This window comes from Pantherophis guttatus, chromosome 2 (assembly GCF_059756535.1).
Source record: "Pantherophis guttatus breed Tessera chromosome 2, ASM5975653v1, whole genome shotgun sequence".
Taxonomy (NCBI): Eukaryota; Metazoa; Chordata; class Lepidosauria; order Squamata; family Colubridae; genus Pantherophis; species Pantherophis guttatus.
The window spans coordinates 131,926,478-131,944,309 of NC_142064.1; the positions used below are offsets into that span (position 1 = coordinate 131,926,478).

Below are 17,832 nucleotides of genomic sequence, written 5' to 3' on the forward strand. Positions count from 1 at the left end.
TGATACTATGCCCTTGATGGCAAACCTATGGTACGCATGCCCAAAGTGGCACCTGGAGCCAAGTCACTTGGCATGTGCGGCGTTGCCCGTTCCTCTTCCAGGTTTCTGGCGCACATGCGCATGTGACAATCAGCTGGATTTTGTGTGTGTGGAAGTGCTGGAAACTGGAAGAGCTGGTGTTCCATTTTCCGGCATGAGCATGTGCGCTGACCAGCTGATTGGCACATGCGCGGCAGTAACAGGAAGAGTTGCTCGCTGGCACGCATGCACACACCGGAAACTGGAAGTAGCTTATCCGGTGTGTGCATGCTCCCTGGGCAGCTCCTCTTCCTGATCGTGGCCCTGACGAGTGTGAAGTGCTTCCTTTTCAGCATTTGGTGCCCCCCTCCCGCGCATGCACGCACTCCCTTTTCAGCACTCAGTGCCGAAAAGGTTTGCTATCACAGTCCTATGCAAGCACACTACAGATAAGGAAGAGAAAAGATCATCATTCAAAATATGGTTTGGGTTGTGCTTCTTCCTCTCCTTTTTTTCCTTTCCCTTTCTTTCCCTTTTCTAATATTTTCTTGGAACTTGATTTTCAACACCCCAAATACAGATATATATATATTTTATAACCTTCCAGTTGCAATTTTTTTTACAAATATTTTTGGAATCATTTGTGAAATTCAGAGCCATTCCTGTGTGAGGATGGTGTACAATAACATGGGCACCAAAAGAAATATTTTAATTCTTTCTGTCCTTTTTAAATGCTGGAATTTTCTGAGATCACTGAATCTCGTAAAATATTGGCATTTCCATTCAAAAACATATAGATAGCTGTTCATATAGATATTGAGCTTTTTATTTTTATTAAAGAAAAATGTGTGTATGTATGTATGTATGTATATATATATATATATATATATATATATATCACGGTCTTGCTTGAAATCTTGTGAGATTTGGTATCCTTGGAACATTTTGGTCATTACTAAAATATTTTTACACAGACTTTTGGACAACCACCTAAAATTGTTACGTTATCATGATGCCTGCAGATGTCCCTCTAGCAACCCCTGGGCTAGAATGTGGACCTTTGCAACCCAGCTATTTTCCTCTTTAAAAAATTAATTCAGATGCAGGTAGAGCACCTGATAAATATTTTACTAGCATATCATCTCCATGGGTACCATTCTGTTTATCCCTGGCCCTGGATGTGCGACGAGAATAGTTGTGCATGGAAGCACTTGTGTTTCCTTAAAAACCTACAGAACTGAAAGCTTGCAACATTCTCAATAACTCATAAGTAGGACAATTTGCTATGTTTGCAAGCCCATACTGGCTGTGCCTTAAGGACATAACTGGAGGTGCTCAAAACAGTAGCAACAGGGGCGGGGAAATCCTCACAAGCTCCTCCAGCAATTTCAGAGCTAATAAGAAAACTAGGGTGAATGACACAAACTAAAGTCAGCCACATTTCCTCTCTTGGGCAAGAATCCAGCTCAAGCCGTAGATCCTGGTTTGGTTCTATGGAGATTCTCAGTCATCCAGGTCGTAGTTGCCCGAAGGTGCTTTTTTCAAGAGGCACCTGGACTTTCTGGTTTTTCTTTGAAGACGTTTCGCTTCTCATCCAAGAAGCTTCTTCAGCTCTGACCGGATGATGGGGAATGGAAAGATTTATACTCCTTGCAGACAAGCTGGTCATTTGCATCCTTTTAGAGAGTCGTTGAGGCCACTTGGAGGTTTATCTGTGTCCTCAAAGTCACCTGAGTGGTGCAAATGGGGGTGGCGCCTTCTTGGAACTGCTGAAAGGACTGTGTTGTTGAGCTGTGCTTCCTGCAGGATGTTTTCTGGTATAACTCAAATATTTCTACAGGGGCATTCATCAAAACCACCAACATTCAAGCTTGGTCACGAAGTTGTGCCCCTCCCAATGGTAACTTTTTCTTCAACTGAAATGAGATAAAATCAATTAAAATCTATCTGCCGTCTATTGCATATTCAAAAGCTTCCAGCAGCGATCTGCCTGCCTGAATGAGCCACCACAGAACTAGTCGCCCAGGCAAAAGCTTCACATCCCTTTGAGCATCTTCAGGGAGTCCATAGATTTCGTTCGGTGAAGGATTGACTAGAATAATCAAGCAGGAAGAATCTGAACAGTTCACCCAAAGTAAAGCTTCAATTGATGGAAATTAGGAATCAGAAAGGAAGCTTTTCTTCCCCCAACACTGGCACCTACCCACCCACCCACTCACACCCACGCATAAGTTCTGGTGATGATTTTGCTGTCTGCTCCTGATGTTTTTTGTGGCTCATTTGACACATTCCCACTGAGGCAAATGTCAGTTTTCCTTGTATTACTCCACTGGGAAGTACACCCAATGATAGTCTTCTGAGATATTTGCTAACATGTTGTGGCAAGTGGTTGTTGCTGCTGCTATTGCTATCCTACATGTATTATCTTACCTTTTCCTCATATGTTCATGAAGTATCTTAGACTTTGGTCTGTTTGTTTATTGATACAATTTAGAGGCCATCTGGCTTCAAATGGCTCGGTGGCTCACAGTTTAAAGTAAGAAACACAGAAGAAAAATAATTCATAATGAATTTTTTAAAAAATCCTACAGGGACTTGACAATCATCCCAAACCAAGATCTGGGAGAATAGCCCAGTTTTTAGTGACTCCCTCAACATTATCAGAGTGGGAATCTGGGAGCATATTGTTATAGAGGGCAGATGCCACAACAAATATAGAATTCAGAAGTATCATGTAGCTCTCGTTCTTCCTCAGCTTCAGTATCCAGACTCCCATCACTCACAAATAATTTCTCAGAAGGTTTATGTTGGTACACATGCTGTAGAATTGGAGGATGAGAAGGGACCCATAAATAGGATCCCTTATGTTAATTAGTTCCATCCTAAAGTGAAGTAATAATCACAGTGGTAAGCAGAAATGTTTTTCTGAAGAACACAATAGCATTTATCCTGAATCTAATACAAATATACATTTTGTTATAAACTAATGTCCAACCTCCAGTTAGATTAGGAGATATGGACCATTCAACATTGTCGTCTTCTCTGGTTTCTATGGCCTATGAGCTAAGCAATTGGGAATAACTCAAATGGACTTCAGGGTTCCCTTGTATCATCTGTGGAATAGGGTTTCTCAACATCTGCCCCTAAATCCTGTTCTTGCATGAAGGAGATTCATCTCTAAGCTCTACTCTGTGGGAACTTGTGTCATAATACTCCTCTTTAAACTGTGAAAAGTTGCTTTTTGTGCTAGAGACTTAATAAGGTGAGCTTTGAAAATTATTACATTATAACTTATATGTGTATTTGAAAAGTGGAACTGGGGTTGTTGGAGGTGGTTTTGGCTACCTTTGTTAAATCTTACATACTGGAATCATAGCGTTTACTATTGCATATGGCTACATACTTGTAGCTCATCCCTTTTATCTCTCCTCTAGTTTTCCCCAATGCAAGAAAACTTCTGCACCACCCAACCTGGAGTCCATAAGGTACATTGACAATTCTGTCTTCAACCAAGAGGCAGAAAGAAGTGGATGAAAGGCATAATCATGTTCAATTATGGAGGTCACCAAGATGAAAAAGACAGCCTTAAACATGGTTTCCTTCCCGCCTCCTTTTCTTCTCTAAGATTGAGTGTTCAGCAAAAAGTTGAGAGTCCTGTATGTTTCAAGGCTGCGGGTGTGTGTGTGTGTGTGTGTGTGTGTGTGTGTGTCCTTCCTCCCCCCTCCCCCCAGGTCCAAAGAAGTCAATGTAGCATGAAGATTTGAAAGGAGGCAGATGTGGTAGGTCAGAACAGAAGTTGGGTAAAGAAATAGACGCCTTAAAATTCCCTTCACTTTAAAATAACACCTATACTAATATTAATAATAGCAGCTGGGCCTATTCCCACCACAACCTCATTCTGTCTCAAATAATTTTGTAAATTGCGGTAGATGGACCACACTTTTATTCTTCCCATATGTTTCTTTATCTCTCCCGTCTTTAATTTCCCCCTTGCGTTGCAGACATTTCTCAGACCATCTTGCTGATCAACAACGACCTGAATTGTTGCAAACACCAAGGCTGTCAAAATCATAAACGACCCCCCCCCCCCCGCGCCTCTCTCCAAGTATTGTTCAGTGTTGCCTTCCGCTGCCTGGAAAATCTGCCGTGGCTTGCCTTGCCTTTTTCTCTTCCTTATCCCCAGTGTGATAACAACGGAATGCCCCAGCGGTTCTTCCACATATTCAACCAGCTGAAGAGGTGCCCACGCGGGCTTATCCTGGAAAGATACTGCCACGTACACGTGGATCTCTTCGCAGCCGAGCACTGCGAAAGAAGCAGGCAGCAGCTCCCTTCCATTGCAGCAGGCTGTTATTATTCCCTGCTCTTTGCAGTGCAGAAGAAGGAGAGAAGTCATCGCATGCCTAATTAAATCAGTTTTTTTAAACAGGAAAAAGAAAGAAAAGAAAGCTGGGTTTTAAAAACGGCGCATTCAACAACAACAACAACAACAACAACAACAAAAAGACTTGTTATTTTGCTCCTACTTGACCCCCGCATGTTTCGCTGAGTTGGAAAGTTTGGTGGCTTTTTTTCTTCTTCTTTTTTTCAAAATCTGAAAAAGAGCAAATGTTTCAAAGAGCAAGATAATATATTCTATAAATAGCTACCCACTTCCTGCTCCCGCAGGAGAAAATACATCTGTGCGTTGTTGGTTAGACCTGAACATTGTGCAGATAATTGTGGCTTCCATTTTTCCAAACTTTGAGGACGGGTCTGGCCTAGGAAGTCTAACTCTACTACTCCCTCTGATGAAAGTCCTGTTGAACTCAGTGGGGCTTCCTCCCAGTTAATGGGCAACGACGATATAGGATTGCAAGAATTTAAATACTTCTGCTGTTATCCTACGGCTCTTGTTGAAAAAAATATATATCTGCGTTGACAAAAGCTGCCGATAAATACGAAACAGTCGATCTTCTCGTTTCTTCTCCTTGTCTTTCTTTTTATTCTTAAAAAAAAAATAATTAAACCAATCTTTAAACTTTGGAATTTTTCTCCCACCCAAACAACCAGCTTTACTCGGTAGGTCTTGAAAGCCGCTATAATTAATTACATTTCCCCGCCCCTCCAGTGGCTTGGAAAAGATCTAAATGAATAAAATATCCCCAAGTCAGAAATCTGTTTCAGAATCGAAGAAGAAGAAGAAGAAAAGAAAAAAAAAACAGCGTATTCGGCCTCAAAAAAAAAAAACACAAAAAAACAACTACATGAAACGACGGATTTATACGCCGGATCTTACCGGATCGCTTCATTTAGATTCGTTTATTTATTTTTTTAATCAGCAAAAATAAATGCAGAAGTGGAAGAAAATACAGCTTTGGCGAAGGGGGTGGGGGAAGGCTTTCGATATTTGATATGCGTCGAGTGTGCCCCCCAGATAATGTATCTCGTTTGAAAATCGCACACCCAAAAAAAAAAAAAATGTTTTCGGGTCTTTGGGAGGGCCGTTGCATGGAAAAGCCCCGCTCCGCAGTTCCCAAGGGTCTCTATCGTGAGCTTTCACCCCCTGTATATACAGCGACAGGGATCCGGAGAGGAGCGAAGCAGAGAAAAGTCAATTTGTCAAAAGATCAACCGACGCTCTCCGATCTGAAGCTTTCGTTTTTCCGCTTTTAAAAAGCCGAAACCGGCGGCTTTCGGACTTTCGCGGGATTTCGCTCTTCCTTATCCAGTGCTGGGTGAACGAATCTTTATCCTTGCAATCATTTCAGTTCGAGTGGCCCACGATGGTTGTTTTCGACGGGAAGATTTTTTTTTTCTTAAAGAGGCCCCTTAAAGCAGCCAGTTTCGAGTAAGTCTGTAACAACTTCTTTCTTTCCGATCTCTCTCTCTCTCTGTCTGTCTCTGCCGGCCGGATCGGGGTGGGGTGGGGGGAGAGCAGGGAAACGTTGGTCTAACTTCCTTCCCAAAGCCAACATCGCTGAAGAAGATGAAAAAATAATAAACCAGGCAAGCAAGGAATGGAAGAAATAAGTCCAACTCCCCCTTAAATAAATATCCCTTTCTAATCCCATTCAAAGAATATTCGCTGTTTTGTAAAGAAATAAGTACTCTAACACAGAGACATACAAATCACCCGCTCACACACGCACCCGTTTTTTCCTTAATTTATTCTGCTTTTTGAAAGTTTCAGAAATACAAAGAATGGGGTAGATCAGTAGCACCCATCCTGGATTTTTTTAAAAATGAGATTCAACAAACTTCGAAGCATTTCTGCCAGTAAATCATTAGATACAAACACACGCAATTAATTAAAATGTCGGCATAACAGCTCACTATCTTCTCAGCCTTTTTTTTTCTTCCTCCCACAACTTCGGAAGTTTAAAATGTTTGATAGCATCCATGTCCCACAACTGATAACTTTACTGTTCGTTTAAAAGCGGGTTTTAAAAAAAGCGAGGGAGAGAAATGTATAATTTCTGATCCTGATTGAATGATAACAGTTGCCCCCTAATTAGTGTACCCGATCGAAGTTTGATCTAAACTACACGTAAATCCCGTCCCTCCCCCCCAACAATCTTTATAAAATGTCAAAATATTTCCGAAGATTCCCCCACCCATCACACATATGTTCACGGAGCATGTATGTGTGGTTGTTGCTTTAATTTTTTTAAGGGAAAAAAAAAAAAGCACGTCCTCCGGAATTAAAGCTTGGAGCTAAAATATCCCGAAGGAATAAAAAAAATAATTGTGAAGGGTTTGTTTTCAATATCTCTACGCAACCGTAGCTTGTGTTGGGACTTATTCAGAGAAAGAGCTTTGGGAAATTCTTCCTGAAGGTCGTTTAAAAACAAACCATATCTTGCCTATCTATGAAGAGTTTCAGCAAAAGCTAAGACTAAACCTGGTTTGGAAATACAAAAAAAAAAAAAAAAAAAAAAGCAACAACAACAACAGATGATGGGATGCGATTTGTTTTTAAGATTTCTCCCTCTCTCTCCCTCCCTTTTCACCAAAAAGCCTTGCCCTCTAAATGATGCTCAGCGGTCCCAGTGAGGCCAAGGAGTTGGGGGTCCTCACGTGAGCTGCTTGGCAATGAGACCCCCGGCGTTTCACCCTCACGCGTGATGGATGACCTTCGCCTACCTACCGGGATACCTCCAGTATCCGGTGATGCGGCAGGCGCGCCAGCGAGGCGTCCAATTGGAGCCTCCTAGCACTCACCTGTTCTTGCGGGGCGGGTTGCGCTCAACTTTCAGCCATTCAAAAGTTGCCTCCGCAGCCTGGCCCTTCGGCTGCCCGCGGACGAGCCCGGGGGAATCCCTCCTGCCGCTCGGGCTGGGCCTGGGGATCGTCTCGCTTAGGGAGCCTGGCCGGGGTGATCCATCAGCCGAGCCCCAAAGGGCGGTCCAGGCGGGCGCACAAGCTGGGGATGCGGAGAGGAGGTGGCGGCGCCGGCGAGGAGGAAGCCGCTGTAAGGTAAGGTGGGCAGAAGCCGAGGTCGCTCGAGTTACCGGCCAGCCTCAGGGCCCGCAGAAAGCTAAGGAGGCGGGGGAAGGCCGGCGGAGATCTCCCCGGGGGATCCCGTCCCTAAGTGCTGCAGTTTCCACGGAGCTGCCTCTCCAGCCGTGCTGCCCTCCAGGAGAGGGTCGCTACCAATTGGCCACCGGCCCTTGTCCCACCTACATAGGCTGCTCTAAATGGGGACCATCCGTCATTGTGTCCTGATGGCTCTCCCACCCCCACCCCCCCCTGTACCCCTCCCCCCTGTCCCCCACCTTGGCCCTGATTCCTCCTGGTCAAATTGGACATTTCCCCCGCTTCCCAAGGAGGCGGAGGCGGGGGGTGGGGTGGGGTGGGGGGGTTGAAAAAAGAAAAGCCAGCTGACATTCGATACAGTGGCAAGAGGAGAAGCCACGTGACGGGCGTTTGGCCAATGGCCAAGGTTCACCGAGGGGGAAAAAGGCACTGTTTGATGAGCTCATGGCAGCAATTTGTAACTTTCAGTCTCTCTCTGGACAAACACACACAAGAGGGATGGGAAAGAAGAGGCTCCTTTCTCTCTCCGGGCTGCCAGAAATAGACACCGCCGCCCGCTTCCCTCCCCTTTGCTGGAATCTCTCTTGGGAAGTTGAAGGTGAGTGAATCGATCGATTTTTATTCTGTCCGCTGCTGCATCTCGGACTCGGCTTTTCTCCTACGGGAGCAGCTGCTCCTTTTTTCCTTCCTTCCTTCCTTTCCCCCCTGCCTTCTCCCTCCCGAAAGTAGATCTCGGTGATGCTAAATGTCTGACCATAAGAGCCGCTTCATCTTAATTTAGCTGATTAAATTTACAAGTACTTCTGCAGTGAAAATGAATGACTCCCCAATCCCCATCCCTGCTGCTCAGTGGGGATGTATTACAGTGTTAAGGTGAGGGATTACAACTTTATGCTACAGTATTCCTGAAAAGTGTGTACATTGTATGTGTATTGTGGCAGCAGACCACAAAACACATTCTCCCTCTCTCTCTCTCTCCCTCTCTCCCTCTCTCTCTCATCTCTCTATCTTCTATCATCTCTCTCTATCTTCTATCATCTATCTATCTATCTATCTATCTATCTATCTTCTATTATCTATCTATCTATCATCTATATCTATCTATCTATCTATCTATCTATCTATCTATCTATCTATCTATCTTCTATTATCTATCTATCTATCATCTATATCTATCTATCTATCTATCTATCTATCTATCTATCTATCTATCTATCTATCTATCTTAATGGTTAAATTGTTAAACTAGGACTCAGCACTCTAGGTTGCATTTTGCCTCCAATCATGGACTTTGATCCATTACTGTCTCAACCTATCTTGGAGGGTTGCTGTCATGGGGGGAGGGGAGCTAAATGAAAGCCACTCTCTATGTAAACTGCTTTAAGCTCCTAGAGGAGGGGGGGAGTGAGGTACAATTGAAACAAACAATAAACAGCATATCTAATAAAGTAGCTCCATAAAGAGCCATTGTAAAGAGAACAATCAGGTTGTTGCTGCTGCTATTAATGATAGTGCTTTCATCCTTGAGACGTGGGCATAGTTGCAATGAAAACCACCTGCTTGGGGATACCGGTTAGTGACTTTGCTTGTCTCACAGAGGGATTTAATAGGTATCTGCAAGGATATTTTTAATTGAAGTCAAGAGATGTTTTGAATGCTTCCCCATGCTCTGAGTTACTCTCCCCAGAACACCATAAATGCAATGGGGATTGGATGTACATAGAAGAGAAAGGAGGGAGGGGGATTTATGTTCCTTCTTTGAATGAGTGTGGAGGAGGGCTGGAAAAGTCCCTCCAATGTAATAGAGAAATCTTCAGAGCAACAGACCCATTGTAACCTTTCAGTAACAGATAGGTGAAACACCCTGGTGGTGCCATGATGAGTGTATTATTAATAAGAATAAGGACATCAATTATTGTCACTCAAAAATCAAAGGCAGTCCTCACTTTCTTTATTCCAGGTATATTTCCCAGAGACTATCATTCCTACTGAAAAAGAATTAATCTAAATTGCTATTAATAAAGGACAGTTAAAAATTAATTGACCTTCCAATCAATCATTTCAACTTGTTAACATTAAATGAACACAGCACTCTTGCTTAAAACCAACTCATGTTCAGTTATTTTTTTATTGGCAAGGTTGATGGGAGAGGGAGGAGAGAGAGAAATGTTTAAAGCTTTGAAGAAACATTCAGAGAAGAGAGGGGGGCCCTGATTATACCTGTTCTTCAGTTGTTAGCTGAAAACAATACTAATAACTTACATATATGAACATTTTTAAAAAATTACACATTAAGCAGAAAAGTCAGAAGGTGTCAGAGGTATTTAATTTAAGCAGGTTACAAATTTAGCTTGAGAGTGTGTGGCACATACACACAAAAGCTTTCTGTTGTTGTTGTTTTTCAAATACATGTTTCAAGGATCGAGAAATGCTTCATCCTAGTTCCCGCATTAAATCAATTACAATTACATTCATTGGTGAATGTTCAGCCCGTTTGAGGAATTAGGCCTGTCTCAGACATTCAAGGTAATCCCTGGATGACATCACTGGATAATTCACAGCCCCAGGTGTGAATGTCTTCCAACCAAAAGGACGTGCATGTTATGAACATCGAGATGGTTTCACAAATGTAAACTATTGTCTCATGTTGAAGGAAACATTAGCATAAAATTAAGAGTTGTGATAGGGAAGTTGTTGGAAGTAACTTTTCAGGACTGTAAATCTTTAGGTCTGATCCCCACCCCCCAAAAAGGTATTGAAAAGGTATGAACATAGCACTGTGCTATTTATTAAACAGCTGCATCTTTGGGGCTGCCTTCTACAGCTGCCCAGCAATTCCAGAAAAGGGCCCAATTGCTTTAAAGACTTTCAGACAGATGTTCTATTTGCATCCCTGTCTGCTCCAAAGCACCTTTTGGGAATTGAACCTGAAGCACTGCATAAACTTATTATTGATATAGCTCAGATTTAACTTTGTTAAAGTTCATTACAATCCCGACGGTTTCTTTATTGTAGCATAAAACGAATCATATGAATGGTTCAAAAGATAAACTTCTAGTTGAACCTCAGCTCAGCTTTTACAGAGGAATGAAGTTTGAATATTTGGGTGGTTGAGAAATAAACTACACACACCTGTGTATGTTGGTTGTTCTATAGAGCAAATCCACTTTCTGCATCTGCTCAGGATGGCTTGGCTCCCATGATATTGTGTGCAAGTCACAGGTGAACTTACATCTATAAAATGGCATATAGCTCTGCATATGGAACAGGTGACATACACCTGTCCAAGTACCATTTGTGGGAAGGCCATGTTATGAGAATAGAGTTTGAAAGAAACAATGTCTACTTAGGCTCATTGTAGGACAATAGAGCTCTTTGTGGCAGATTAATTATATAATTGATTGCAATTCTAATTATGTGGATAATAAAACCTGGCAAGAATCTAGACTTCTCTGTAATTTCTCTTCTCTCTGCTTTGTACAAGCAGGAATTTAAAAAAAACCTGGCCTCTCTACACACTGTTGGATTCCTATATAGCATAACAGTCAGAGATGAATAGTGTGGTAAGCCATCAATTTCTGAATAACCACAGATTCCTGTGTCCTCTCTCTAGAAAGAGAAATTAAATGGCCTTTAATTTTGCAGTATTCCATTATCTTAAAAGATTTATAAGGCATTCTTAAGATAAACCTTCATAAAAGTTATATTCATATATAATATTACAATGACTTTATCTCTCCATTATAAGCTACCATTTGAGGTCGCTATTATTGAATTGCAAAGATGTATTTGAGAATGAGTTTAATAGATACATGATCACAAAATGCTCCTTCCTGATCCAAACTTATGACCTGTTGTTTCCATAAAACATTTGGGGCTAGTAAATTACACATTAAATTTAAACTTGTTACTTAGCCTTAATTTGTCTGCCTCGGAAATGGAAATGATAGTAATAAGATTGACTATCCACACTAAAAAATGTTTCAGCCAGTCTAGTACAGTGGAATTTCTAATATTTATAGAGTTTCCTTGAACAAGGGTTGGAGCATTTTCTTGAGTCTTAAAATTGTTCACATTTAAAGAAATCTCTAGCCCACTGGGAAATCTAATAAAATACTGAAACATAGTATTGATTTTACATTTTAGAAAAACAATCTTCTGTTGGTAGAAGCCATTAGGTTTCAAATGGGTTGGTGAGGTTATTTCCCATCTGTTTATTTCCTGCAGAGCTACACTGTACGTGTGTATGTGTGTGTGTGTGTGTTGGGGGAGGAGGGAAGCAATAGTGATATTGATTAATTCTTACAGAGTTCTGTCTTTTTAATTTGCACAGCAGCTCTTTGTCAAACTCCAAATCTGATGCAGAAGGACCTGGAACGTCGTGAGCAGAAGAGCAACTATTGACAAAAAAAGAGAAGAAGAAGAAGAGTCAGAAAAACTACACAACACTCATGCAGCCTCTCTGTTATGATGCTAGGCTAAAAAAGGAACTGAGAGCTATCTTTTCCCTGACAGAAGACGAACTTGCTGTATTTCCTGACAGATAGCTTTGCTCTATTCCATTCCAAATATGAAAAGACCCGTCTTTTCTTTCCTGAGTGTTGGGCTAAGCTGGGAGCGAGCCCAGCAAATGTCGAGTTGATCTGGTGATGACATGGTGGGAAGTACATTTTCCTCTGTACAGATAGTCCTCAGTTAACAATGATTATTGAGAATGGAATTTCCGTCCCTAAGCAAATGTGGTTATAAAGCATGGTGTTATGTGAGTGCATCGCTTAGCAACAGCAATCCCAGCAATCCCTATTGCTGGAGTTAATTGAATCCCACAGATTATTAGGCGAGGACCCACCTCAATCTAGGCCATTCCTGGCTTGGTCTCCCCCAGCCCCAAGTTCCAGTAAGGTAAGGGACTGCCTCTTTTCCTCACTGTTGAACTCCACCCCCTCCCCACCTGTCCCCCACCATCTCTGCCCTTTAGGCCACTCCTCTACCTGCTACTGCCAGCTGCCCCACTGCCCAACTCTGTCACTCCACCTACTGTACTGCCCGCTACTACCGTACTTGCTGGAACCTTCTTTCACGCCATTGCCTTTTGCACCATGGCAGTTGGGGTTATCTTGCACCCTGTTCAGAGCCTCCATTTACACCCTAGCCGGGGCTTCCATTTGTGCCTCACCCAGGACTAGAAAGGGTCTTCTTCAATGCTAGCAGAGCCAAGTCTTTTCCCATAGAGGGCTTATTTTGTGAAAGCACGGGTGGGACTTGAATGGGGGCCTTGGCTGGCTGATGTGTAAATGCTATTGTGGGTAGGGCCAGGCAGTAGGGGAAGTTGGCAGCAGTAGGTAGGTGAGTAGCCAAAAAGGAGGTCATAAGTGCAGGTGGGCACAAGTGGGCCTGCATTTTGTTCATATGACAGTAAAGCAGGGGTGGGCTTCAAAAATTTTAGCAAGGGGTTCTCTGCCCGGTTGCTGGGTGGGCATGGCCATGGTGGGCATGACCTAGTCAGCCTCCTGCACCATGGTGGGGAGGGGGGTGTTTTTGCCCTCCCCGGGCTCCAGAGTCTTTCCTCAAGCCTCCGGGGGAGCGAAAATGGTCTCCCCAGGCTCTGGAGGCTGTCTGGAGGCAGGAAACAGGCCCATTTCCAGCCTTCCTGAACTTCTGGTAGGCCCGCTTTTTCACCCTCCCTGAGTCTCCCCGCGTGCGCCCTGCACTTACCTGCATCCAAAACGGGCCGGTGAGGGGACTCCTGGGAGGGGTGGGCGGGGCGGGGCCAGCCAGGAGTGGATTTGGGGGTTCTCCAAACTGCACAGAATCTTAGCTAGAAGTTCTCCTGAACCCCTTCAAATCCCAAGCAGCCCACCCCTGCAATAGAGGTGTTGCTGGAACTTCAGGGATCAGTCATAAGTCCCTTCATTCATTGCCTTTGTAACTCCAAATGGCTGCTGAATGAGTGAGTGTTAAGTGAGGACCATCTGTATAGTATGGAACTGTCATTGCATGTTTTTTTTTTTAATTGGTTGTATTACCATCTTTTTTTTAACCAGATGGGTGGCCCCTATAAATCTTTGACATGAATGAATAAGTGAATGGTGCGTACAAGGGCTACTGAGTACCTGCGTTTTAACATCCTATTCTAAAAACACAGGATGTGAATGTGTCCATATACATTTAGCCTGAATTGTTATGTTCAGTGAGTGGGCTTACGTCTACCTGTTGATAAAATTACAACTGAAATAAACATGATTTCATGACAAACTAGAATGTGGTACTTTTTTCTGGGATACAGCATGTGATGGAAATGAAACAAGAAATGTGGAAAAGAAGAGATGCGGGTTGGATAGAAACCTAGCAAAGTATTAAAGAAATACTTATATCTCAATTGTTAGATCTAATATTAATGCCTTGTTTGAACATGTACATAGATAATATGCCTCCTTTCTCCTGCTATTTTAAACTACAATCATCACCATCCCCAGTCAGTATGACAGAGTGGTTGGTAGAGTCAGAGCATGGAGCTGCATGCAAGAAAAATTATTTTTAATTGTGTGTCTTACCTCCATGACTTGAGCCTCAACAATTTGTCTTCTGTGATATTTTGAGAGCAGAAATACACGGTTTGACATGGGTGGGGTAAAGCCGCATCTCCACTTTGCACTTAAGTTCTGGGGCAAGTTTTAGCTTCGGACAGTTTTATTTCTGTACCTGGTTATGAACACTATGGCTGCCATTTTGTAAATAGTCAAGTTCTTCCACAACAGACCTTTTGGAAGCATTTCCACAACATATTTTCAAAACTCAATATGCACACTGCCTTCAGAAGTTTCAGGATTCCTGTTATTCTGTTGCCCTGAAGTTTCTTCGTTAACTTTGAACAAAAGAATGGCTCCTTCACAATAAAATGTTTCTACCTACAGTATTGAGGATTGTAATCCTCCAGCCAAAAATTATAGGCTGGCCAGATTTTTGTAGATGAAAGTTTTTTGCATCTGCTCTGGGCTACATGGCAGCTTGACAGAATCCACTATAAAAAGTGAAGCAGGGGCTTGGTTCTTTCATCTTTACACAGCCCAAGGTGGTGGCTCAGATCTTGAGCTCTGCCACCTGTGGGCCTGGCTCCTGATCTTGGCATCCTCCAATTGAGGCAGCTGCTTCACTTCGTACAGCAATATATCAAGATGTGCATTTGGGTCTTTTGGGGCAAGACCTTCCCACCTTTGCTTTCAAATTGCAGCAGCTTCAGATAGATCCATTGCCATAAAACTCACAGAAAGGTAACCAAGGACATAGCATTAAGCATAACATGAAAAAAAAAAAAAAAGCCACAGTATGTCCTTCTTTCTCTACTCTTCAAAGTCATCTTTAAAAGTAGCAAAAGCCCTGACCAAATGTTTGGAGGAGTCTATAATTAGACATACATGAGCAGGGTCAGATTTGCTTTAAACTGATTAAGATAATTATCTTTTGTGTTTCTTATGCCCAAGTATGCAAAAGAGAAGAGAAAATATATAACAGAATGGACTATCCCTTTTCCAAATATCATACATTTTAAATGGCCTTTCCAATATATATATATACATATACATACATACATACATACATACATACATACATACATATGTGTGTGTGTGTATAGTTAATATTTCGGGTTTCTTCCCGTGTAATTGTGGATATATCCCTCAAAGGGTAGAAGCGACGTTTCGACAGAATCTCATCTGCCATCATCAAGCTTATGTGAAGGGGATTCTGGGCTTTTTTCTTTTCTAGCAGCCAGCAAGTTCTTCCTGCTAGGTGGGAGACTTGCAGGAAGAGCTTGCTGGCTGCTAGAAAAGAAAAAAGCCCAGAATCGAGTGGATGTGTAGGTCTTTGGTTATTCGGGTCTTCTCCCACGTAAAATTGGAAGTGTCTTGGCGACGTTTCGACGAAGTCTCATTCGTCATCTTCAGGCTGGTGTTCTCGGCTTCGTGCTTCCAGGAGCAATTTTTTTTCACTAGTGGATGTGATTCTGCTGAGCTGGAGCTACCAAAAAAACCTTGGATACGTAGGGAAAACCTGGCTAGAAGAAAAACACACACACATATATATATATATATATATATATATATATATATATATATATATATATTAAAAAGAATAAATATTTGACCTTTACAGGGAGGAGTCATAAAATATGGGTGTGGCTGGCCGATGAAGTCCAAAAAGACAGAAATAGTGCTATCCCAGTCTCCCATAAGTCTCAGAACAAACAACACAAAATGTCTGACAAGCCTGAAAGTGATGATTTGAGATATCATCCCACTATGGCCATTTAACAACTTGATCTACATAGGAAAAAACCCTGACTACAAAAATATCATACATTTGAACCTATGAATTAAAAAGAATATATATATATACAATGTCAGTCCCAGTTGCCAGTTGTTAAACGAGGATTGGCTGGGTTGTTAAGCATGGATCTAATGCAGGGATGTCAAACTCAAGGCCCATGGGCCAAATCCGGCCTGCAGTGAGGGGGGCAGTGGTGGGTTGCTCCCGGTTCTGTCTGGTTCTTTAGACCGGTAGTAAAAGCAGTGTGACCCCACCCGGACATCATAAATGATCTGTGCATGTGCAGAAGCGTGCGAGCGAAGCGAGCGAGCATGCACGCTCCTGTTCCAGACCGGTAGTAAAGGTAAGTAGAACCTACCCCTGGAGGGGGGGGGTTAGATCTGGTCCAGGGGGGGCTACCCTGGAAACAGTGAAAGACTGGCCCGTGGTGCCTCTGCCAGCGAAAATGGCGTTCGTGAAGGCTGCATGTGGTCCTCACGAGCTCTGTTTTTGCTGGCAGAGGGTTGCAGGAGGCTGTCACAGCCAGAAATGGAGCTTGGGAGCCTGTTTTTTGCTGGCAGAGCAGTTGGGTTGCCACAAGAGCCCCCGACACGAGTGATGTTGAGCTGGCCACACCCACCCCAGCCTCCCGAGGTCAAACACCACCCTGATGGCAGCCCTCAATGAAATCAAGTTTGACACCCCTGACCTAAAGTGATTGTGACTTCCGGCTTCCTGTCAGCTTCCCCATTTTCTTAACTTGAGAAAAGCCAGCAGCAACTGTCTGAAATTGCAATCACAAGGCCACAGCTTGCTAAAATGTCATCATGACCTGACTGCAGGGATGTTGTAAGGACCTATTGTTCGTCCCCCTCATTGAGTGCTATTATAACTTTGAACAGTTGTTGAACTCAATCTTTTTGTAAGCAATCTTGAATAATAATAATAAAAAAAACACCCTGACCTACTAGGAAACACTTTTAGTGCAAATATTATCTTTCCCTTTCAGTGCTCTTCCACAGCAAACTTTTTTTTTTTTTTTTTTACTATAACGGGCTGCAGAAATTTAAAGAAGATACACTTTTTAGAGTTAGTGCTAGCAAACAGGATACTGTAATCCCTCTGGGGTTTCTACAATTCTTTCCAACTTTTGATAAGCATAGATTGGACGACAAAAAGAACTCAAAGCAACCCACTCACACATGGAAAGATGTTTATTTCTGACAAGTCTTTTGAGTCTTTTTTGGGGGGAAGTATTATTTAAAGACTCCCCCTAAATTGAGCAAAATTTGTTTTCAAAGGAATGCGTTTCTGCTTCAGTTTATATTGGTTTATAATATGTTACTCTCTTCACCTTTAAACCAGAAGCCGCCATGCTTAGAATGTGTTCTGGGCTGTACTGGCCCCTGATCAGTGGTGGGTTGCCCCCGGTTCGGACCAGTTCGCAAGAACCGGTAGTAAAACTAGTGGGAGGCCCCGCCCACCACCCTAGATGTTGTCATCAGCGATCTGCGCATGCACAGAAGCAAGGCGTGCGTGCGAGCAAAGCAAGCACACAAACGTGATCCCGTTGCGAACCAGTAGTAAAGGTAAGTAGAACCACCCCTGCTCCTGATCACTCCTAGGGACAATTGTAGAAGGCTTTCTAATGGGGTAGTTAATTTTCCTGGCTTTGTCACATTGCTTTGCAACGTGGCACAATTCCTGAGTCATCCTTGAAACCAAAGAACTCTGGGAATTGTAGTTCCATGGTGATGAAAAACTCTTTGCGACCTCATGAGCTCATTCTTTCACTGCATATTAATGTTTAATTGTAGCTCCGTTGTAAGAAACCATATTTTTGTGTACATGCATTTTTTTTCATATTTATCTCTTTTAATTCTCTTTTTTGTCCTCTGCAATTGTTGGATTATGGAATTGTTCTTGAGTGGGAAAAAAATCTATACAGGTAGTCCTCAAGTTACGACTACAATTGAGCCCAAAGATTATGTT

The 17,832-nt window shown here is 42.7% G+C and overlaps 1 protein-coding gene and 1 long non-coding RNA gene across 13 annotated transcripts; one reads left to right on the top strand and one right to left on the bottom strand.

Annotated features, from left to right (window-relative positions):
• The first annotated feature begins 5,200 nt into the window (after positions 1 to 5,200).
• On the top strand, positions 5,201 to 13,791 carry LOC132711025 (uncharacterized). Of its 12 annotated transcripts, none has more exons than XM_087886757.1 (5): positions 7,000 to 7,476; positions 8,005 to 8,134; positions 8,346 to 8,409; positions 11,024 to 11,099; positions 11,873 to 11,995. In XM_087886757.1, exons 1-4 carry the CDS (start codon positions 7,129 to 7,131, stop codon positions 11,076 to 11,078), a joined length of 597 nt encoding a protein of 198 aa, XP_087742883.1. In that variant the 5' UTR covers positions 7,000 to 7,128; the 3' UTR covers positions 11,079 to 11,099; positions 11,873 to 11,995. The 12 variants fall into 12 exon arrangements, 6 of the variants coding, with proteins under 6 accessions (XP_087742887.1, XP_087742883.1, XP_087742882.1 ...); XM_087886756.1 differs by having other exon boundaries at positions 7,001 to 7,476; positions 11,870 to 13,791; XR_015732405.1 differs by lacking the exons at positions 7,000 to 7,476; positions 11,024 to 11,099 and adding an exon at positions 5,598 to 5,848 and having other exon boundaries at positions 11,870 to 13,791.
• On the bottom strand, positions 5,278 to 7,363 carry LOC117666461 (uncharacterized). Its single transcript, XR_004591801.3, has 2 exons — positions 7,222 to 7,363; positions 5,278 to 5,977 (listed from the first exon to the last, which is right to left on the bottom strand). It is a non-coding gene; the product is annotated as an uncharacterized LOC117666461 (long non-coding RNA).
• Positions 13,792 to 17,832: the final 4,041 nt, after the last annotated feature.

What these genes read in the sequence shown, in the direction of transcription:
- LOC132711025 (XM_087886757.1), top strand. Translation starts at nt 7,129, where the DNA reads ATGACCTTCGCCTACCTACCGGGATACCTCCAGTATCCGGTGATGCGG. An exon ending in GAGGAGGAAGCCGCTGTAAG is followed by an intron (nt 7,477 to 8,004) that starts GTAAGGTGGGCA and finishes TGTAACTTTCAG; the next exon opens with TCTCTCTCTGGACAAACACA. An exon ending in GGATGTATTACAGTGTTAAG is followed by an intron (nt 8,410 to 11,023) that starts GTGAGGGATTAC and finishes TTGTACAAGCAG; the next exon opens with GAATTTAAAAAAAACCTGGC.